Here is a 23,458-nt window from a genome sequence, read left to right as displayed (position 1 = left end):
CAACATACATGCTATAACAAGAATGAGGACCACACTTGCTGGGTGAATAGACAAGTGCATGGCAGCATGCTGCCAGGCCCTACAACTCAGCTTTACCCACCACTGAGAGGGGCTACTGGGACACTGACTGTAGGGACATCAGGTAAACCCATTCCAACCTCCAAACAGCACCATGGTGAAAATGTCAACATGCATTTCCGTACTACTGGGAAATCTCACATATGGAAATCTCACATAAAATCCAAGCCATTAAAAAAGGCTGAGCTTCTGAGCAGCACACTTAGACAAGGCAAGGTTTGCTTGGTCGTTTCCTCCTCATGGTACTGAGCTATCAGCACCTGCAATCACAGGCCCAGGCAAACAGCCACTGCACCTGCGTGCCCTGCACAAGTTGGCATTATGTTCTCCAAGAGTCCTGGAAGACGCTACACAAATACTGCTAGTGATGTTGGCAGACTTTCCCATCAGCCTCAGCCCTCTCCCAGTATGGTGTCTACTCCTGAGTACTTCTGGGATAAGGACAAAGGGAAGGAATGTATTTTATTTCCCAAAACCTTTTTAAATGCTAAGAATAATAAAAGTGTTGAGGCAAAAGCCAAACAAGTCCAGCAGGTTAGCTAAGAGCAGAAGACTGGGGTGCTCTGCTTCTTACCTGTGCCTTTAACCACAAAAATTTGCTGGCAGGCAGCTCCAGGGCCACCTTTAGCATGTGGTGCTGCAGAATGGGAGGGGCCTCCTCCCCAAGGTCCTGCTCACAGATGATACCTGTGGATACAAGTGAGGAAAAGAGGGGCAGTTACTCAGGGGCTGGTGCCCACCTCGGCTTCCCTGGCCCACAGGACCAGAAAAGGAAAAGCAGAATAAAGACTGAATCTGCTCTATGCACTGTATTTGTTCACTGCGGGTAGATGAGGCCTACTTCAGCTGACTCCTCCCACCCTCGTCTGTCCGAATCCTTCAACACAATGCCCTAATTCTGCTTGCTCAAATGGTCCTTCTATGCCCACGCTGACCACACTACACCACGCTGTCTCCTAGTGTGGCCCTGCATGAATGGTTGTGCTTGTGGAGTGCAGGCCTTGCTACACAGACTGTAAGCATTCTGTGAACAGAATGGCCGTGGAGGCTAATACTAGGTCCTTATTCACTAGCCAGATCTCAGGAGTTCTCCTCTGTTTGGGAAGGATATAGCTCTTATGTCTTAAATGGCCACATCCTGTAAGTCTCATGTTCCAACAGCAAAGGGACCTTAGTACTTTCAAATGATTACAAACCTTGGAAAGGATTATTTCAGTAGCTTATAGAAATTCTCAGATAGTCTTCTTCCATGGGCCCAATTATAAAGCCAATTTTATTGGGCAAACTTGGTAGTAAGGAACCACGACCACACAAGCACGGTTCTTTTATGAGATGTAAATTGAACCTTAGGCAAAACAGAAGGTAACTATGTTTGAAGTGCCTCTGAACTTCTACAGATGGCATGTGTCATCCATGGGGCTCTTTTCTGCTCTACACTTGGTAGCCCTGTGCCCTTGAAAGACCAAACATCGTATGACCTAATTATCACAGGACCTGGTTTGTGGCCCTTCCACAATAGAGACTCAGACTACTGGACTTCCCTTTCTCCATGTTCCCACCTTTTAAATATTCACCTAATGTTTACTTAAGGAAGTCCACCTATTTAAAAAGTGTATCGGTCCAAATAAAATTAAGCAGGCTGGTGGATCATGCACATTGGCAATTGCGCGCTAGCCCTCCTCCAGCTCCTGCATTAGGTTCTCTATGTCTGCCAGCCCCACTGGCAGACAAAGCCATGTCATGTGCAGTCCCTGAGACCCACCTTTCAGGAGCTTGCTGAAGTCAAAGTTGTACTGCATGACCACAAGGGGGACCACCTTTTGGTATAGGCATATGACTTGGAGCAGAACGGCTTTCAAAAGAATGGTTTCTGCATCATCTGCACCAAAAGAAAACAGTCTGAGCTAGGAAACACACCTGTCCTTTGCCATTGTTCAGGGGAACAGCTCAGCCACACCTGGTATATCCTGATCAACTCACACTAAACTCACACGCTTGAGAAAGATGCTCTGCTACCATATTTATGGTATCAAGGAGGTAAAGCAGTTAGGACTGCTCAGAGGGACTGGGCTTAAGCTCTGCTTTGCTGCTATGGCCTTGGGTGGGTTTTGGTTTCCCTTCCCTTTTCATATCCTTATGGGAGCAGTGGGAATGCCAGGATCCACCCTCTTGGGGGCAAAAGTCAGGATTAATCAGGGTGTCTAGATACAGGAAACGGGAGCAGAGCCAGTAGCACATTTTAATACAAAGGGCACCTTCAAGACCGCCTCTATCTGAAGAGTGAACAAGGGCTCCTACCTCACTGGCTATTCACATGGCACCCGAGGATCAAGTCTTCACGGAAACTTTTAACAAGCCTGAACACATCTAAGATAAATATTCAATCTACAGGAAGCTAAGATCTGAAGGACTGTGGTTCTAAGCCAGCGGGGGTTAGAAATAGCCAACAAAAATACAGGGCCAGGGCTACAAGTTTGACTCAAGTGCTAGCTGGGCACAGTTCAAATCCTGGTATCAGAAAAAGAATGAATCTATAATCCCACTGTAATTCTTTTCCCTGAAAAAAGGACACCAGATATAGGAACTGAAGGGCTCTAAATCAGAACTGCCTGATGTTCCTCCATGGCGGCTGTCCCAGGCTTCCTGTCACCTGCCCCCAGCAAACAGCAGAGGTCCCCAAAGCCCTCACCACACTGGACAGCCTCTTGGGCAGCTGGAGTCTTGTCGCCTCTCTTCTTCCCTTTCTTGTCATCCTGGATGATCTCTTGCTTTTTAAGTGATTGCCAGACCCATACGACAGTGTTCAAGTCTGGCAAAATCTAAATGGGAAAAGAAAGCACCACATCAGCCATATTGCACCATGAGGAGAAGAAATGAGCTGATGCTAAGAAGGAAAGCAAGGAGGAGGAGTGTGAATGATCAGGAGTGGAAATGTGAGTGTAGTGTACAGTAAGTACATAAGAGACAGGAGGGAGGGTGAGATCAGACCCACAACCTCTGTAAGCTCTAGTCTGAGGTATAATTTCTAGGACTTTAGCCACTAAGGATTTGGTGAAAAAATAGGGCTCCTAACAAAAATATACTGTGAAGATAGCTGCACCAGAGCTGGACTGGGAAACAGAAGAAACAGGGTCCTCCACAGGGAACTCACCCTTCATTTCCTTGGAGGCTCTGCGTGCTCGGGTCTTTGTGGGAGCCTGGTCTTTCTTAGCAGAGCCCGCTACACAAGAGTGGGTGGGACTCCCCAGCCACCCAGCCCTCTTGCCTGCGTGTGCAGAGGCAGGTGGGGGAGAGGAAGAGGGAGATATGGCCTCTGGTGAGGCATGAGGCCCAGTCAGATTCAGAACTCTGCTGCTTCCATAGGACAGAGAGCCAGCGAGTTACCTGAATTCTTATCTCCCCCAAGGACTCTGCTGTGTGACACACACACCATCCGCAGCGCTGCCCGCAGGCCTCTCCATCCCTTACCTTCCACCTTTTGTGCTCTTGGGGGCCTTGAGCCCTCCTGTGCTGGGCAGAGAGGTCTGTGGGGAAAACCCCAAGCCTGGACATATGCCCACCTTGCTCAGGGCTTCTCTGAAGAGCTGCACGAATTCTTCCATCATCCTGGCTGTGTAGATGCCCGATTCCTGCCACACGTCTTTATTCAGGCAGTGCTCAATTGTTTTTAAAGCTCTCTTCAAAATGATGGAAATAAGGGATAAAGCCGTGTGTCTTACCGATGTGCTGTCCAACTGGGAAGAAAAGAGAGTGACTTCCACAAGAGTCCCTGGGCAGAGGAGATTTCCCAAGCCCTGGGTGAGCTGGCTCCTGCCTGTCCGGCAGCGCTGGAAGGGAGATTCACACTGCGTGAGGAGGGAACCTGAGGACCTTGTTCCGAACAACCTCCATGATTGGCTTCGGCAGCTACTGGGAAAGTGAATGCTGAAGGTGGAAATCAACAGTGGCTTTTGTCACCGCTCATAACCACTCAGCAGGCACAGATTATTTGCATTAATAGCAGCAAGAACTCACCAGAACCCACCAGATCCCACCTGCCTCTACTACAATTAGCATACAACATCCAACACCATTTACTTCAAACAAAATTCCAGTCCAAGTCTCAAAGACTCCCTGAAGACTCAAAGGTGCTCTGGCCAAACATAGTCAAGTACAACCAGTCTGCCAATCCCAGAGCAAGAGGACTTAGCAGGAGAAAGTTCCAGAAATGAGGCAACACAGACATGACCTTACATTTAATGCTTGGGTGAACATGATCTTGTTGCACACCAGGGGCACTGTGGTTACCATCACCATCGCCAGGAGCCGAGGCAAGGGGATGAACTCTCTGGTCCAAAGTGCCCGGGAAATCTCTGGCTGGGCCTCATAGATCTAGGAAAAAGTAAAAAAGGAGAAGTAGAAATTGCTGGAAGAAAGTTCTAAACTTGAAGCTAATTGAAAGCATCCAACTGGGATGTGGTTCTAATCCAACCATTGCAGTCAGATTCACCACAAGCGACAGGGTCGGAGAGATTAACCTCAAACGCACATAGGGAGCTGCAGAGGGGAGGCTGGCATGGAGTCTGGAAGAGCTCCTGAAAAACCTGGAGCTAGAAACTATGCCAGAACCATTCACCGCTGTATCCAAGGCTCCGGAAGATCATGTCTTGACAACGCTATGGAGGGAACACGAATTGGCCTTCAGTGAGGCTACTTGTCTCAAGCCACATACAGCTAGTAAGACGCCAAGTGAGGGCTAGAGCAGACTAGAACTACCACACACTTCCCTTGCCAGCCCAGGAGGGCACTGCCAGAAGCAGCTCCCAGGAAAGATAGCTGCCAGGGCCATCTTCTCGATAAGAGGGACACTAAGCCCATTTCCCTGGAGACACACCTGGAGTCCTCAAATAGAAGTTACAGAATACTTAGATACAAGCTAGTGTAAGCCAGGTGCTGGTGGTTCATGCCTGGAATCCTAGTTACTCAGGAGGCAGAGGTCTGAGGAAAAAGTCCGTGAGACTCTCTTCTTCAATTAACTAGCAAAAAGCCAGCAGTGAAATAAAAGACAGCCAACCCTAAAGTAAAAGGCCAAGTAAAGGTGCAAGGCCTTGAGTTTAAGCTCCAGTACCTGCACGCGGACACACACACACGCGCGTATAGACAATGACACAAAAAACAATGGCAGATGTTTTATCACTGGACTGGTCACAAACCACAGGGACAAAGCTTAACCAAGCCAGGCATTCCTGCCAGAAACTTATAGTGAGTATGGGCTGTGCACCCCTAACCAAAGCTTTCTGAGCACCAACATGACATCCAAAATCTCTTATCTTGAAGTATTCGTCAGATTTCAGATTTCTGGATCAGGGCTGTTCACCAATTCAAGTCCCTACAAATATTCTAAAACCTGAAAGCCATGAAAATCTGAAGCTCTTCTGGCCCCAAGCATTTAAAGACTGGGGGGGGGGGGGGGGGAGGGCATTCAATCTGTACTTGCAACGGCAGATGAGGGGACTCATGCACATCTACTTAAACATATTCCTTGGCTTTCCAAATGGTTCCAATGACTTCCAATTGGATAAGTACTTGTCCTTTAGATACTTTCCTAATTTTAGCCCAAGGTCAATTGGCTCAACAGATTCATAAACTCACCACAGTGAAACACAAAATGTTACTGAGCTGAAGGTTAGCCACGTTACATCCTCTGAAAAACCCCTTTATTCCCTGGCAGGGCTTCCTCCCTCCCCCGTCCCCTCAATAACAAATTCGCTGATCTCTACCTTGTTTAGCAGTTTGATATTATTTAGCCAAGTGGACTTCACTCTTGGGAGAAAGGAAAATGTGACTTCCTTAAAGTATTTGTTCAGCAAATCTGGGCACACTTTCAAGATGTTCACCACCAGCTCAGCCACCAGCTCATCGTCCACTGCACTTTTCAAACCCAACAGGAAGTGCAAGAGCGTCAGGTTGCCTCCTCTGTTAGGGACAGACACAAAATACAGAGATCAGCAGAAAAGTTCAACATGCACAATGCACTGGGGTCTATCTCAGGAACCTGATTCTGACAGGGTGGTGGGAAAACTGCGTCCCAGGGTACCAAGTAGAGTGTCTACATGGCCTGTGGGTTGGAGAATTCCTCTACGGGGCCTTCATTTCCTCCCCAACTTCTGAGTGGTTGAAAAGTCTACTCTGCCCAGCTCCCATCTCTACTTTCTTTTCTTCCCAACTCTGAGTTCAATCTGACTGTATTGTTTTGTTTTTTGGCCAGTCCTAGGCCTAGAACTCAAGGCCTGAGCACTGTTGATGGCTTCTTTTTGCTCAAGGCTAGCACTCTACCACTTGAGCCACAGCGCCACTTCTGGCCGTTTTCTATACATGTGGTGCTGGGGAATCAAACCCAGGGCTTCATGTATATGAGGCGAGCACTCTTGCCACTAGGCTATATTCCCAGCCCCTCAATCTGACTTTTAAAGAAGGAAAGAGCTGTGCTCTTCCCTAGCTAGTTGGTGGTGTGCCTAGATAAACAATGGGCAAATCACCTAAGTGCCTGTGGCTCACGGATTTAATCCTAGCTACTCAGGAGGCTGAGAGATGAGGATGTCATTTGGAAGTCAGCCCAGATAGGGAAGTCTGGGAGACTCTTATCTTCAACTAAGCACTAAAAAGGCAGACGTGGAGCTAAGGCTCAATTCATAGAGTGCTTGCCTTAAGCCAAAAAGGGCAGGGACAGCAGGACAGCACCCAGGTCCTGAATTCAAGCTCCAGAACTGGCACAACATATTTGCTGATGAAATGCTATTAATAATTATAAAAATTGGAAACTTAATGTAAAACCACAATTCTGACCTCACTGGCAGCTTGTCATAGAAGAGGATACATTATTCATCTGTTATGGCAACAGTCAAGTGCCTGGACCTCTCTACACCCATATCCCCCCTCTACAAAACAGGGGTTTACAGTGGCACTCACCGCAGGATGGCTGGAAGGCCCTGGCATGGGAGGCTAACAGAAGATGGTGGACACTACCACCTTTAAGTGAACAAGTGCAAAAGCCCTGATCTCTGTGTATAAATGAACTGCTGCTGTGAGGCCTCAGTCCCCAGGATTGTGCAATGAAATGAACTCTCTGAGCCTCCCAATGCACTCCCTTAAAATGAGATCATGGGGCTGGAAATGTGGCCTAATTAGTGGTAGAGGGCTTGCCTTGCATGCATGAAGCCCTGGGTTCGATTCCTCAGTACCACATATATAGAAAAAGCTGGAAGTGGTGCTGTGGCTCAAGCAGTAGAGGGCTAACCTTGAGAAAAAGAAAAAAAAAAAAAAAAAAGCCAAGGACATTGCTCAGGCCCTGAGTCCCAAGCCCCAGGACTGGCCAAAAAAAAAAAAAAAAAAAAAAGAAAGAAAAGAAGCCAGGGACAGTGCTCAGGCCCTGAGTTCAAGCCCCAGGACTGGCCAAAAAAAAAAGAGAGTCTTAAAATGAGATCATGGCCATGATTCCAACAGCAGCCTATTATAATTCCATTATTTAACTGGTTCCCACTGGACAGGATGTTTTGAGGAACAAGCACACTGGTGTCCATCAGAGCTGTACTTTACCTGCCAAAGGTACCCAGAGATGCATCATAAAAACTAATGCCATGCTTGCGCGAGCAGCAAAGATCCATCAGGAAGTTGTGGACGAGCTCCCGCACCATGGTCTTCCCGGCCTCCTGGGCCGACATCTGTGAGGGGTTAAGAAAACTCAGTGACTCCCCCAAGCACACAAACCTGGGAATAGCTACAGAATAAAAACAAGACAGTGTCACCTGCCCAGGGATGACTCAGAAAACACTTCAAACACTTGGTACCACTCCAAAAAGTACACAAAGAAACCCCCGCAACACATATATCCATCAAGATAAAAGAAGACTCTCCAGAGGGGCAAGTTTAAACCTGTGTTTGTAAAGGGTTGAAAATTACTCCAATTTACAATTCCACCTTTAGGAACGTTTTTCATTGAAGGGGCGTCCAAAAACATGTTCAAAACACAGGGACACAGGCAAGTCACCATGACAGAAGGAAGCAAAATAGTAGGCATGTGAGGGGTACGTCATCATGAAGTTAACAGGAAAATGGAGTCCTACTGGAACAGCCAAGACCATGTTCAGAAACATCCCGAGGAAAATAAAAATAATTTAACATTTGAATTATCACAAAATAAAGTATGTACACCAGTAGGGGAGGAGATATGAGGTCAAAGAAACAAACTTTGCAACTCTGAAGTAAAAGAAACAAACTTTGCAACTCCCAAAGAGAGATATGAAAGAATGGAAGGAAGAGGCCAAGTGGGAGGAAGAAGTGGAGACTGGAGGAAACCCTGGGTCTAGGAGGCAGGCCCTGCTGGGGAAGTGAAGATATGACTCAGCCAGAGGGACTCATTGTTTTTTTCATCAAAAAAAAGTGGGGAGAGGGAAGTGGGTGAGGTGGCACATGGGAAGTGGACACAGGAGGCACAAGGTTCAAGGCTAGTGGGCAAAAAAGCAAGAGACTATCTGAAAAAGACTGGGTGGAGAGTCAAGCGGTGTAGTGCTTCCCTAGCAATTGAGAGGCCCTAAGTTCAACCCCCAGTACCCCTCCAAGAAAATAACTAAATAAATAAGAAAAAGGAAATTGAAAGAAAAGAAGGGAAAATAAAAAGAAAGCAGTAGTGGCTCAGTTTCATAATCATGGCCCTTAGGAAGCTGACATTCAAGAGGATAAGTTCTAGGCCAGTTTGGGCTACCACAGCCTTCTCTCAAAAATAGGGCTGGGAATGTGGCTTAGTGGTCGAGTGCTTGCCTAGCATGCACGAAGCCCTGGGTTTGATTCCTCAGCTCCACATAAACAGAAAAAGCCGGAAGTGGTGCTATGGCTCACGTAGCAGAGAGAGCGCCTTGAGCACGAAGAGGCTCAGGGACAGAGTCCAAACCCTGAGTTCAAGCTGAGGACCAGCAAAAAAAGAATAAAAATAAATAAATAAAAAATAAATAAAAAGTAACGTTACTATCATAACCCCAAGATAAACTATAGTATAAAAATATTTAAGGGCTGGGGATATGGCCTAGTGGCAAGAGTGCTTGCCTCGTATACATGAGGCCCTGGGTTCGATTCCCCAGCACCACATATACAGAAAATGGCCAGAAGTGGCGCTGTGGCTCAAGTGGCAGAGTGCTAGCCTTGAGCAAGAAGAAGCCAGGGACAGTGCTCAGGCCCTGAGTCCAAGCCCCAGGACTGGCCAAAAAAAAAAAAAAAAAATTTAAAAGCTGGGCGTCAATGACTCATGACTGTAATTCTAGCTACTCAGGAGGTTGAGATGTGAGGATTGCCATTCAAAGCCAGCCTAGGCAGGAAACTCCATGAAAATCTTATCCCCAGTAAACTCCTCAAAAAAAGCTGGAAGTGGCACTGTGGCTCAAGTGGTAGAGTGTTTGCCTTGAGCAAAAGAAGCTCAGGAACAGCACCCAGGCCCAGCCAGACTCAAGTTCTAGGACTGTCAATACATTAAATAAATAATAAATCAAATTACATCCAACACAGAATTAATAAAACCATGTAACAATCTAAAAGAAGCAGATCGAGTGGGTCTTGTCTTTGAATCTGGTTGGAGTTGAGTCGCTTCTGTGTCCTGTGAGGATCACACACCAATGAGGTCAAGGAAAGCCCAAGAGACTACACCTGGCCATCCTCGGCGTTGTCTGGTAAGACATCAGCAGTCCCCTTCCAGCTGTAGAGCAAAGCTATGTGGTTCAGCAACTGCCCCGTGAAGAAACGCACCTTCTGGGTTTTTGTGATGTTTTTATTGTGAACTACCTGAAGACAATAATAAACAAGTAAAGCACAAAGATTTATTTTAAAATAGCACTTTTTGTTTCCATAATTAGAAAAATATTGATGCCAGTGGCATTCTGGTCAATGGAAAGGAAAAGGAAAAAGATAAGCGAAACACAGAACTCACCAATATTCCCAAGTCATCCCAAGTGACACCCAGTGACCAATCTAGTTTTTCCTTTCAGCCCCACCCGTACCCTAAATACAATATGTAAGTACTGATTATCTTTTTTTGCCTAAGGGTTTTTTTTTTTCCTATGTGGCTTCATTCATGTAGATATAGGCTTTTCTCACATAATTAAAAATTCCTCTGGAACGTCTTTGTGGAGGGCTCAATTCTATTCTATCTTGCAAGTGGAGCCTAATTTATTTTGCCATTGCCCTGCTTATTGTTCACAATCAGGTTGTGCCCTACTCTGGCAGCTGCCCAGAAAAGCCTGCTCAGTATCCTGACACCAAGTGTTATGGCACTGCTGAAACCTGGCTCTAGTTCTTTTTTTTTTTTTCTTTTGCCAGTCCTGGGGCTTGGACTCGGGGCCTGAGCACTGTCCCTGGCTTCTTTTTGCTCAAGGCTAGCACCCTGCCAACTTGAGCTACAGCGCCACTTCTGGCCTTTTCTATATATGTGGTGCTGAGGAATTGAGTCCAGGGCTTCATGTAAACGAGGCAAGCACTCTTGCCACTAGGCCATATTCCCAGCCCCTGGCTCTAATTCTTGCAAATGAAATGAAATTGTGGCACAGGGTCACAGCCTCATCCAGAGCTACCTGGAATCTGTGGTGGGATGGCAAAGCTCTATGCATTTCAAATTCATACCCAGAGGTACTGATCTAAAGACTCTGTTGAGAGTAATTGTAATTGGAGGTCCATAAACATACATAAGATCTCTAACATTCTGTGCCAGCGCCCTTGTCTTCCAGGGGAGCTGCAAGGCTTCATCCAAGAAAGTACTAAAGCCACAGTATCCTCTAGCGCTGAGTAGCAGTGATTTAGGTAAATGGAAAAAAACCCTATTATGTCATAATGTCATCATTTGCAGCACTGTAAGTGCTCTACTGACAGTCTGGAAACAGTCCTATTGTGGCAGTGTAGCAGTATCACAGGTCTCTGCTTGGGAGGGGCCAGGTGTACCTCCCTCCTCTGGTGATGACCAAAAGTATCTTGACACTTTTAAGAATCATTGCTTCAAATATTCAAAGTGAAGCATTTTCAAATGCATTAGGCACTTCAATGAGGGTTTGGGGAAGGTCATGGAGTTTTCAAATTTCTCATTTGACAGCTCTCTGAATTAAGGACTATGAGCCTTTCAGCAAGCTTTCAAATTTCTCTAATATGCTTGAAAAAGGCAGAATATGCGACATGACATAAATTGACCCTTGGCTATACATGCAAATAAAACTTCCATTGCAACATAGAGATCAAAATTGTTATACTCGGTTACCACACAGTTGATGACCAGAAAGAAGGCCTGCTGCTTTGGCTCTTCATCCCCTGGATTCATGCCCATCATGACGAAGCTTCTGTCCACTCAGGCTGGCTAACAGCAACCACGGTGGACCACTTCATTCAGAGACAAGAAACAAACCACAGGAACGCTGAGCGACAAGCACATACCTTTGTTTTTAGTGTGGATAACAAAATGTTGATGGTAGAAATGCGATCTTCTTTTATGCCTGAGCTAAAAATGCAAGGAATAAATTCTGAAAGGAAAAGTTTTAAAGCATTAATCTCAGAAGTACTTGAATAATGAGAGAACATTTTTGCTTAAGTAGTACAGCAAACAAAGTCACAGATTTTTTTTTTATTTTTGTCTTTCTTAATGTTGTGAGTTCACAGTAGGAAAAACCAGTTTTGTGACATAAGAACTCAAAGGCATCTAAAGGTAAAACAAAGACAGACCCTTTAAGCAGCTCAGTAGCCATTAGTTCCACATTAGTTTCATGATCTTACAAGAAGTAAAGCAAACTGAATTCTGCTAATACGTGCCAACACAAAAGTCTCCAAAAAATGTCTTGCTTAGTTTGCTCAGAGACATGTTTAAAATGATGGGCGTCACCTTATTGGTTGGTGGCAGAGTTGGCGGTTTGTGTATTTGCTTTTTACTTTCTCTTCATACTTTTTGGTTACCAAGGAAACCTGCCAGCCACATGGCTGGAGGCTGTGCCAACGCTGGTCTGAGGCTTCGAAGCCATCACAGTCTTACCTATCCAATACATGCTGCACCACACCCCTAACTTCCACTAGAGAAAAATCTGAAAACAGGAAAACCAAGATAAAATTCAAAGTCAACCCCAAGTTAAGGTGGCTCACTCAGGAGGCTGAGACCTGAAGATCTGGGTTCAGCTGGAGCAGGTCAGTTCCTGAGACTCTATCTCCAATTAACCAGCAAAAAAGGTCCAAGTGGAGCTGTGGCTCAAGCAGTAGAGTGCCAGCCTTGAGCACAAAAGCTAAGGGACAGTACCCAGGCCCTGAGTTCACGCTGCATTACCAACACAAAAAAGCAATAACAGTAACAACAAAAATCAACCCTAATCCATGCTTAATAGCAAGCACTGTTAACATCCGAGTTACCTGTTGGCCTTTGACGCGGTCACACCGCTCTATTTAATCTGCAGTGAAACACATTAAACAGCGGCTATGGCTACGCCTACACCCCCATCACTCATTCCCAAAGAGCTCTGGGGTCAGCGAGCACATTCCCAAAGCCCCTCTTAATAGTCACATTCCTCTCTGACCAGCACCCCATGTGCTGATTCATCAGCCCATCCTCGCTGATGTAGCTAGAACTCCACTTTTCAGCTAACCTGGCCTAACCTCTACTCACATCTTTGCTCCTTTAGACAAATGGTGCCACATGTGGAGTTGCCAAATCAGACACCTGCATAGTTTCACTGCCTAAGGCCAAACTGCCCTTGCTAAGAAACCTGGGACAGGCTCTGGCAAGATAAAATGGGTACCCACCACCCTTCAGGTAAAGACAGGATGATCAAGATGATCCATGGAAATTATACAACTCCCAGTTCTGCCACGGCAGGGCGTCCTGAACCAGTGCCGCAGCGATGGTGACACCCCGCCACAGTGGAGGGGGGGAAAGAACGTGACTGACCAAGCTGGCAACGCACTGGCTGAATACCACTGCACTCACGTCTTCTGCAGGGAGCCCAGGGAGCCCTCGTGGGGGAGGCAGAGGGATTGCACACCTGGTCACATAGGTGACAGCAACCCAAAATTCTCCTAGCCTGAAGCCTAGAAAGTGAGTGGTTCCAGGATCTTACTGAGCAAGTGCTTGGTGCTAAGTAAGGCACTGTCACTTACCAGCCTCCTGCCATCCTTGATAAAACCAAAGTGGCCCTAATGAACTACATACCCCACACCCTGCTCAAGGGAAACAGCCATTAGAAGGTCAAACTGGAGTTCCCTTGAGCCAGCTGCAGGGGGCCACAGAAATTCAACTTTATCTACTGAGGTCCTGGGAACTGAGCCTGGGGCCTTGCCAAATGCTAGGTTAAGGTAAGTGCTTTACCACTAAGCCACACACCAGCCCCATAAATGTTTCAGACTTTGACAATGCAGTTATTAAAGAAAGCCCAGGTAACCAGGGCTAGGAATCTGGGTGTCCTCTGGAGTCAAAGGCCATAAAGCTTCTTGTTGGCCTCTGGGTCTGTGGCGATCCTGTCAGGGCTCCCAGGAATGCCTCTGTTCCGTTGACCAGCGGTACAGGACAGCACTCCCAAAGCAGTGCTCTTCACTCATCCTATGTGCCTACGCACACGCAGCTGCAAAGGCTGTAGGCTTTTTTTTTTTTAATGAACAATTGTAAACAAGTTTCCCTAAGGGACAAAGGAGAACACCTACCTTTCAGATCCAGCACTTGCCCTATAGTGCTGTCATCACCCGAAATTAAGAAGGAAAGGGCAAACTGGATGTAGGCCAGCCGGACATCATGCATTCCCTGGAGGACAAAGGAAACCTGCATGTCACATGCCCCTCACAGAGCGAGACAAAGGACAAGGTAACACAGGGGCATGCGCATGTCAGCCACCAACCTGTCCTGCCCGTCTCCTGGGATGCACATCTGAAACCAGCCCTCACTCTTTAAGGAAAGCCCTTTGCTTTCCCCTACCCCTTAGTCTCTTGTATTTTTCCTTCTTTTTCAAGCTTTATTCCCATACAAACATATGGTGGAAAACAGGGAGTTCCTTCCCCTGACTGGAACACATCAATTTCTTCAGTTCACCGGCTGCTCTAGAGGAGATCAGCCCAGCTAGACCATCTCTTTCCTCACTTGCCAGTGAAAACAATCCACCATGCTTTTGAAAATCCAGAAATAATGGAGAGACGGGTGATGCTTCTGATGAGCCCATGTGGTGATGTCTGGTTTTTATTAGGTATTACCCATAAGTTATGAACTCATACCAGAAACCAAAACACAGATGTTTCATGTTACAAACTCAGCCTGGAAACTGCAGGACCATAGCCCATGTCATCCTGTAGGCCCAACCACAACCAGGAGCAAACACTCTGGGCCAGTCACTTGGGTCACCTGACCAGTGTTCCCTCTCAGTGTTGTTAGGACAAATCTGTGTGTCATTATCCTTGTTCCACATCTAAGGAAGCCAAGGCAGGTGGTCATGAAGGCATTTTATCAACTGTTTAAGAAATGGCACATGTACGTGTATGTATGTATGCACACAGATAGATACACACACATACAAAGATGTTCCACTACTTAAACTGAAAACCTTTCTCCAACTCACAGTTACTTCACAGCGCCTTATGTCACTGTTAGGAAACAAGTTCATATCATAGACAATGCCTCAAGTGCCTGGGAAGAAAGATCACGGATGTCTCTGCCTTTCAGACAGCTCTGTGGTACCTGGTGAGGATGGTGAGGATGACAGGAGGATTGACTGAACCTTCCCACATGCCAGGCACTCTGCCAACCGTGAACACCTGTTAGTTCATTTATTCCCTTGTAACTAGCTGAGGTGAATTAGTTTAACCTCTTCATTTTACTAATGGGGAAACTGAGGCTATAAAAATTCTCTCAAGGTCACACAGCTTAGTAGGTACCAGACTTGGGAAAATAAGAACTAACTCTACCAATGTACTGGTTTGTGTCCAACAAAAAGAGGTTCTCCCTTCTTCTCGGGACTCCCTTCCTATTTGCCTTGTACTTTTTTCTCAAGGCTCAAGAACCACACTGGCAGCATTTGGGTCTGTGGGTATTGAATCAATCCCCTCTTGTTTTGGAGAAAGCAAGGATGTGGAACCCCAGCTCTTCTACACCCAGGTCAGGGCCTTGCACATCTGTCTGACCCAAGTCCATCTCCACTGGGTCACCCTGGCTTCAGCAAGACCTTCTCGGACTGAGGATGACACGTTCCAGATATACTGAGCTCTTGAAACCACCCTCTGTGCTTGGGGGACCCACCTGGGGTGGCTGTACCACATGGAGCTTGGAAGCAATGGTGGAAGGTGTCAGCCATGTGCTGAGCCCTCACTCCCCAGTCTAATGTCCACAAACCCAGACATTCCAGGTGCTAATGTCTTACACTGAGAGGGCTGTCTCTGTCCTTGGGAATCTTAAAGTAACCTGACTCCTAAGCTATTTAGAGGCCTCATCATTCAAATACACACAATACACATTTCCTCTAATCCTAGTATAGTTCACTTGTCATGCTGTTTGGTATAGCTGACAAGAGAGTAAAACTTGCCACACTTGCAGCCCTTTTTTGCACTAGTCATTTAGTCTTTTCTTTTCTTTCCCCAGTCCTGGGGTTTGGACTCAGGGCCTGAGCACTGTCCCTGGCTTCTTTTTGCTCAGGGCTAGCACTCTACCCCTTGAGCCACAGCACCACTTGTGGCCTTTTCTGTTTATGTGGTGCTGAGGAATTGAACCCAAGGCTTTATGCATGCTAGGCAAGCACTCTACCACTAAGCCACATTTTCAGCCCCAACAATAGTCGTTTTTTGAGATACCATCTTGGCTGCCCACATGCATGCCTAGACTGTGATCTGTCTATTTTAGGTTTCCAATCACTGCTGGGATAACAGAAGCATGCTAACAAGCCCAACTATGGGTCTGGTGAACTTTTCTGCTCAGGCTGGCCTTAAACCAGAATCCCCCCATTCTCAGCCTCCCATGTAGCTAGGATATCAGGTGAGCCACCAGTGCCCAGCTCTTGACATTTTTGTTTTTGCGTTTGCTTTTTTTTTTTTGCAGGAGAGAATAATGAATAATGGCATAAGGAGTTAGCACCCTGGAACACTGGCTTATCATTCTAGATTTTTCTATCATTATACATAGCAGAGTTGGAGTACATCCTCCTGAGGGTCGTCCTCCAGCACTGAACTTTCTACATGAAAAGGAACTTGGCTATTAGCTGTTGATATCACAAACAACTGCAGATCTGGATTCTTAAATTATGGAGGAGCCACACAGATGAATTCTGTAGACAAGGCACATACTAAAGCCAGCCACTATCACAGCTACCCGGGCCTCCATCGCCACCTCCAGCACATCCCTCAAGGTCATCCCACTGCCGCTAGACATTCCCACCGTGCCCTCACAGGGAGGGCTGTCACCCTAGGAAGGAAACGTCCTGAGACTTCACAGTTTGTTCTGCAAAACATTTTCTAAAATAGACCAAAGCATATTTTTCAACTGCTTTTTGGCAGAGGATTCTAACAATGCTTTCTTTGGCCGGATGACTATGGCCATGATTTGCTTTCTTCAGGAGGTTTTAGCAGTTCCCTCCCCGATGTTAATATATCCCACAAACAGAAATTGCTGTTGGAAATCAGCATCTTCACAACAGACTGGCATGAAAAAAGACGGGGAGACTGGAAGACTCAAATGAGATTCCAAGATAGCTGTGATAGGGCTGGGGATATAGCCTAGAGGCAAGAGTGCCTGCCTCGGATACACGAGGCCCTAGGTTCGATTTCCCCAGCACCACATATACAGAAAACGGCCAGAAGTGGCGCTGTGGCTCAAGTGGCAGAGTGCTAGCCTTGAGCGGGAAGAAGCCAGGGACAGTGCTCAGGCCCTGAGTCCAAGGCCCAGGACTGGCAAAAAAAAAAAAAAAAAAGAGATAGCTGTGATAGTTCTGAATTCTAGTCTGGGATTTGTGCTCAAAGCAAGCAGAGGAGATAGGAGTGCTGAACCAGAAACACAGGGTCCCCTATGCTGATCTGATTTTCAAATTTCTGACACTTCCTTTATTTAATAAGGAAACACACCTCCACCACCTACAACCAAGTATTTAAAGTAGTTACTATGGAAGAGTACAAAAGAAAGTGAACTACTTCAACTTGACATTGACTCTATTTCAATATCCTAGGGAGGGAAAATAACCTCCCTGAGAGCTGAGGTGAACAGTTGGGCGGCAAGGGTAGGGAAGGGAAGCCTGACTTGGGCTTTTTCCTGTAGTCTGGTCTCAGTGGGTGGCCTAGGGAGATAAGTTATTTTCCTCACAGCTGGGAAGGCTGAGGTCAGGATAGACGGGTGAGGAGGGGATCTAGCAGATAATTACTACCAGGCTTACTGCCAGCCAAGACCAAAGAACCATAGTATCTACCCTAGTGTGCAAGCTGCACACACATTCTTTTTATTAGAATTGCATTTAAATGTCAGGAGCCATTACTCATCGAACAGAATTTGTTGACATGTTAATAAAGCATAGTATCTAAGAGACATTAAGACCAGGACTCTTTTTCCTCAGTGATTACCCTATCTGTAATTTCTGTAAACCTCTGGACACCAGACCAATCTTAGAGAGCCACAAAAGTTACATGGTGTTTGTTAACCCTTTTGTTTATCTCCTGGCAATGTAGAAGCTCTGAATTCCCAGGAATACTGAGAGAATGAGCAAGTATTATGGTTACAGAAGTGACATACTAATGCAGTATCCACATCGGCACCCAGGGCGGGTACCTGTGTGCCTCTTCTGTGCTCAGGATGCAGGAAGGAACTCCGGCCAGGCCCCGCACAGCACCGAGTGCAGCAAGAAGGCCATCTGGCAGGAGGAGAGGTTCTCAGTTGTGTCTTCTCCCCCACAGCCCAAGCAACACTTCTAGAGCTTCCAAAAAACTTTTCTGCCACTCTCCTGAAAGCCAAGCATTCAGTCTCAGTCAGCCTCTGACACAGTTCTGCCCTTACCTGGTGCAAGATCACAACTGGGAAGTATAAGTCACCTATCAAAGCGCCACTAGGAGCCCTCTATGAAAGATACCACTGGTCTAGAGTTCCAAGGATATTCTCTGCTGTGAATGGGAAGGGACAGAGGATGTAGCTGTTGTATAAGCTCACAGCTGTGGGTACTTCAAGGTTATTCTAGTCACTCAGAAGAGAACACACAAGCTAAGTCACCCTCATGGGCCAGAGGCACTGTGCCAACCTCCTTCTTGTCAAGTAGCCCCAGAAGCTTCCTCAAATGTTCCAATCATTCAAGCTCTGCTGGGCCACAGTCTCCACCTTCAGTCAGAAGTGAGGCCTGCCTTCCTCACGACAGTGGCTGAAGGAAATGAAGGCATACCTTTCTCCAGGTGCTCAGGCACGAAGACAAGACAGGTAGAACAACAAACCAACACAGTATCCAAAAGGGAGGGAGTCATGGGGGAAAAACAGGCCTCTCAGCCTCTCACCTTTGCATCTCGCTTGGTCACCAGGGCATACAAGGGCTTCTTATTCAAATCAAAATGGCTGCAGACATCCCTGGCAGCTTCAGGACCCTGGGTGACCATGGCTGTCATCAGGTCCAGGCAGACTCGGGCCATCCTACAAAGGGACAGGAAATAAAATGTCAGAATCAGGAGTGGCCCAAGGCCCACTTAGCAGGAAATGTGCACCCAGCTGGGTGGCCTGCTACTCAAAATCAGAAAAAGGGGAAAAGGAGGGCTGGGGATATAGCCTAGTGGCAAGAGTGCCTGCCTCGGATACACGAGGCCCTAGGTTCGATTCCCCAGCACCACATATACAGAAAACGGCCAGAAGCAGCGCTGTGGCTCAAGTGGCAGAGTGCTAGCCTTGAGCGGGAAGAAGCCAGGGACAGTGCTCAGGCCCTGAGTCCAAGGCCCAGGACTGGCCAAAAAAAGAAAAAGGGGAAAAGGAGACATACTGATTTGTTTTGTTTTCTCTTTTCCTGTTAAAGCACACTAAAAACTACACAAGAAACTACTAAACTGAACGATGTCTCAAGGAAGCCATCAGTATGCCTGAAGGACTCAGAGGATGACTTATTCACAGAGATGTCCCCAAGTGAGGTTCTGGCTGACTTCCCTGAGCACCTGCTCCATGGGCGGGGGGGGGGGGGGGGGGATTGTTCCAAGTACTGAGAAGTTGGCATTTTATAAGCCAGGTAAGGCCCTTGGCCACATGCCCATTGCATTTGAATGGTGGAAGATAGCCAAAAGAGAGATTCTGTCAACTATGCAGACAATGCAGATTTTATCAATTACACAGACAAGTATGTCAACTATGGGGATGTTTGTCTATATGCAGAAAACCACAGCAGGCTAAAGGGACAGAAAAAGACAGGGGAAGTGCTACTGCATCTATGAGGTCGGGGAAGGAGCCTTGAGGTGACAGGTGCAGCACCCTGAGGCTGAGCCAGCCTGTGCTTTGGGAGTGGAGCACAAAGCAGAAGGAACCTCTGTGTAGCACTAGGTAGAGCTGTTTCCTGGGCAGTGAGGGAAACAGTGGGGCAGAGCAGGAATTTCATGTGGTAAGAAAGGCGTTAGCGATGGTCCTGTCACCCAAAGGGGAGGGAAGTGCAGAGACATGGTCTTAGCATCCTGAGACACAGTTCCACTCTCCTTCAGGAGCAAAGGCAAAGAGCCAATGCACTCTCTGAGGGCTGAACACAAACCAAACCCAGAGGCCAATCCTTTGCCACCCAGAGGCAGGCTGCTTACCTGTAGCCTGAAGCATACAAGGACTCACAGATGAGCTTCATGTGGTTGTTCAGGAGCTTCTTCACAATATTGGTGCCCACAACTTGGAAATGTGAAAGGTCACTGGCTGTCCGCAATAATATGGCCTCGAAAGCTTGAAATATTAGCTGGATCTGCAAGGATGGAATTGAAATCCCATGAACTATCATGCACTGATAGATCATGCCTATAATCTTAGCCATTCGCATGGCTGACATCTGAGAATCAAGGTTCGAAGCCAGCCTGCGCAGACAAATCCAAGAGATATATCTCCAATTAACCAGCAAAATGCTGAAAGTGGTGTTATGGCTCAAATGGTACAGTGCCAGCTTTAAGTAAAAAGCCAAACAAGGGGCACCAAGTTCACAGCTCTAGTACTGGTGTATGCAAGCACACGCATGCACACACATACACATACACAGAAGTCCCACAAATCATCCTATTTCTTCTCCCCTACACACAGTGTTCCTCTCTTTTTAAAATTTTTTTTTTTTTTTTTTTTTTTTTGCTAGTCCTGGGGCTTGGGCTCAGGGCCTGAGCACTGTCCCTGGCTTCTTTTTGCTCAAGTCCAGCACTCCACCACTTGAGCCACAGCACCACCTCTGGCCATTTTCTGTATATGTGGTGCAGGGCTTCATGTATATCAGGCAAGCACTCTTACCACTAGGCCATATTCCTAGCCCTGTGTTCCTCTTTATCGTAGTAGAATTCTGCTGAGTTGGGCAAATAGCTTGCTTGCTGGGGGCCAGTGGCTCACACCTGAAATCCTAGCAACTCGGGAATCTGAGATCTGAAAATTATGGTTCAAAGCCAGCCCAGGCAGGAAAGTCCTTAAGACTCTTATCTCCAATTAACCACCAAAAAGCCAAAAGTGGAGCTGTGGCTCAAGTAGTAAAGCAAAAAAGTCCAGAGACTGATAAGTGCAAAATAAATTACTAAAATGGCTTATTTACAATTACAAAAAATGAAATGAGAGGGAAAGAACTCTACTAATGATTGGTCTCCCTGTTTTGAGGATGCACCATTTAAGGCTTTATAGTAATAACCTTGAGATTAAGTTCATAACATAACCAAAATTTCACCCTCTTTAGAATCAAAACACCACAATCAAGTCACATATATTGAGTTTGTGGCACAGTGTTTACCCAATTCTTTGCTGTTCAGATAAAACAGGCACATATTAAGAATCTATAATCCTGTCATTCACCAAATATTAATAAGAAATTACTGTTCCCCAGCACAATATTCTCAAAGGTCATGAAGGCAAAGATGAATATATTCCTAGCACTGGGATGAAGCATTATTTCCTGTGGGAAGTCAGTATTTCCCAAGAAAGCTCTACCACATTTCATCAAGCTCATCTCTGCATCAGCGTTGTCTCATCTTTGTCAAGGAACATACTTCACTATCAGGCCGCTTCTCTGCACTCAGGAGCTGGAAAATTTCCACACACTCCACAGAGATCTTTATGTACCCTTCCACAACATCATACACGTCTTCTTGAGGTAGCTTCTTGGCAGCTGACACAAACGCTTCCAAGGCTGCAAAAAATTATGTTAAAGGTTACCAAAGACAGTCTCCTCAGAAAGTGGAGGCAACTATGTGTCCTGTTTTGTTTGTGACCCTCCTCAACTTACCTGAAGCTACTACTCTGAGTGCACTGCCCTAATTCATATGTTGGGGCCCTAACTCCTCCAAGACTATATTTGGAGATCAGGCCTTTAAGGAGGTAATTAAAGTGGGTGTCTCAATGCCAATATGACCAGTGCCCTTATAAGAAGAGAAAGGATGTAAGATAGGTCTTCTTTGAAGAGGAGGGCCATGTGAAGACATGGCCACCAAGAAGGAAGGCTTCACCAACACCAGCCAGGCCTTGATCATGGATGCCTAGTCTCCAGAAGTTGGAGAAAGGATAAGCCCTTAAAGTACAGGCAGATGCACCATATAGGTGATGCACAAACAATGGATTGGTGAGAGCAGTCTGGGGGTACCCCAGCCAGCAGAACTCAGATTCTGATTCTAGCTAGCCATTACTCACCCCATCCTCCCCCTTTCCTCCCCTCACCTAGGAGATGAAGACAGCAACAGAAATGATTTATCACACTGTAAGGACACTCTGTCACCATCGCACTTGAGGTTTCTCTAATCAGTCCTTACCACATACCTGGGCCCCACGAACCAGTATGGTTCCCTATTTCCAGTCAAGCAAAGTGAGACTCTTGTTGGGAACACAAGTGTCAGAGCCAGACCTCAAATCCAGGCAAGTCTGGCTCCAGGGTTGATGCTCTCCCTTCCAAGAGCTGGACAGTTCCTGCTTGCACTACAGAACTGACCGCAGTCTCCTTGAGGTGGCCAGTGCACTGTTTACACCATGCCTGGACCACAGCTAGTCCAGGGAATACAGTGAAACCGGGTGCTCTTCCAAAGCCAAAAAAAGTGTAGCTCCTACAGGCCATGAGACACTACTTGGCGGTTAGACCCTCCATGGCAGAGTCCCATTATATCTGTACTGGACAAATTAATAAGAGGCTTGGCAGTGACTGCAATGCTGCAGAAAGGGAAAGCTGTGTCTGTCTGTGTGTAGGTCGTGGGCAGCCAGGACGCCGCCCCGCAAGCTCACGCCCTCCAGACCCGGGCCCCCCCGCGCCTTGCACGCTCATTGCCCCCCGCCCCCGCCCTGGATCTCCGCCTCGTACACTCAACCCGCCCCCCCCCCGCCCGGGGCCCGCTGCCTGCACGCTCACGCCTACCCCCCCCTCCCGCCACGGGCCCCCAGCCTCTCACACTCACGCCCCCCACTCCAGCCCCCACCCCAGCCCGGGGCTCCCCACGCCCGCACTCACCAGGCCCCGCGCCCTGAGGATCCCGAAGCTGAGTCTTGAAGCGCACGCCGGTGAAGTCTTCCGCGCGGGCTCGCTTGGCTGCGCCAGCGGCGGAAGCCGTGCCGTCCCGGCCTCCGGAGGCCTTCCTCTTGGGGACCCCCATGGCTGAGATGGCGTGGCGCGCTGCGACCACGACGCCCCCACTCGGACCAGGTGGGTGAGCGGAGCGCGCGGAGCAGACCCGAGCCGGTCCCCTACACGTGAGGGGAAGGGGGTGTGGCCTCGAAGGGGAGGCGAGGCCTGGGAAGGAGGCCGGCGGAAGAAGAGCTTTCCCAGCGGAAGGGGCGGGACCTAGGGAAGGGGGCGGGCCGGCGGTGGCGGAAGTCCCGGGTTGCCCCGGTGGCCGTCTGTCAAACGAGGGGCCGGGGCTAGCGGGTGTCACGTGACTCCCGGCGGCGGCCGAGCGCGGCCCCTCCTGGGCGCGCTTGGATTTCGATGTGGAAGAACTCCGGGGCGCTGCGCGATCGCCCGCGCGTGGGTCCAGGCCCAGAGCCGCCCCCCCCGCCCCCCGCAACGTTCGCTTCTTGACCTGAGAGTCCCCTAACGGTGGTCACCGAACTGGCCGTCACGCCCTCCGATGCGTTAGCAGCCAGTTCGAGGCTCCCTGCAGGTGTGCCCCGGGCGCCTTCCCAGGCCGTCGTCCCAGGGCAGGTTGATTACGGGGGGGGGGGGGGGGGGGAGGTGGAGCAGCATGTCCTCGCTCGGAAGCCCTGTGATGTCGCACCCCCGAGCCAGAC

The 23,458-nt window shown here is 47.8% G+C and overlaps 1 protein-coding gene across 1 annotated transcript in view; it reads right to left on the bottom strand.

Moving 5' to 3' along the window:
• Nucleotides 1–22,921, bottom strand: part of Urb1 (URB1 ribosome biogenesis homolog) — a 63,956-nt gene extending 41,035 nt beyond the window's left edge. Inside the window, 14 exon segments of the mRNA XM_048346315.1 lie at nt 653–765; nt 1,841–1,957; nt 2,768–2,897; nt 3,639–3,812; nt 4,312–4,449; nt 5,838–6,033; nt 7,654–7,778; nt 9,751–9,885; nt 11,518–11,603; nt 13,759–13,855; nt 18,553–18,685; nt 19,822–19,973; nt 21,241–21,380; nt 22,683–22,921. Coding sequence (XP_048202272.1) covers nt 653–765; nt 1,841–1,957; nt 2,768–2,897; nt 3,639–3,812; nt 4,312–4,449; nt 5,838–6,033; nt 7,654–7,778; nt 9,751–9,885; nt 11,518–11,603; nt 13,759–13,855; nt 18,553–18,685; nt 19,822–19,973; nt 21,241–21,380; nt 22,683–22,824 — 1,878 coding nt within the window. The 5' untranslated portion in view covers nt 22,825–22,921.
• Between the last annotated feature and the right edge of the window lie 537 nt (nt 22,922–23,458).

The sequence above is a fragment of the Perognathus longimembris genome, chromosome 5, assembly GCF_023159225.1.
Source record: "Perognathus longimembris pacificus isolate PPM17 chromosome 5, ASM2315922v1, whole genome shotgun sequence".
In the NCBI taxonomy this organism is placed as follows: Eukaryota; Metazoa; Chordata; class Mammalia; order Rodentia; family Heteromyidae; genus Perognathus; species Perognathus longimembris.
Note: the sequence above shows the minus strand (reverse complement) of the source record. Positions and strands in the feature narration are given on the sequence as shown.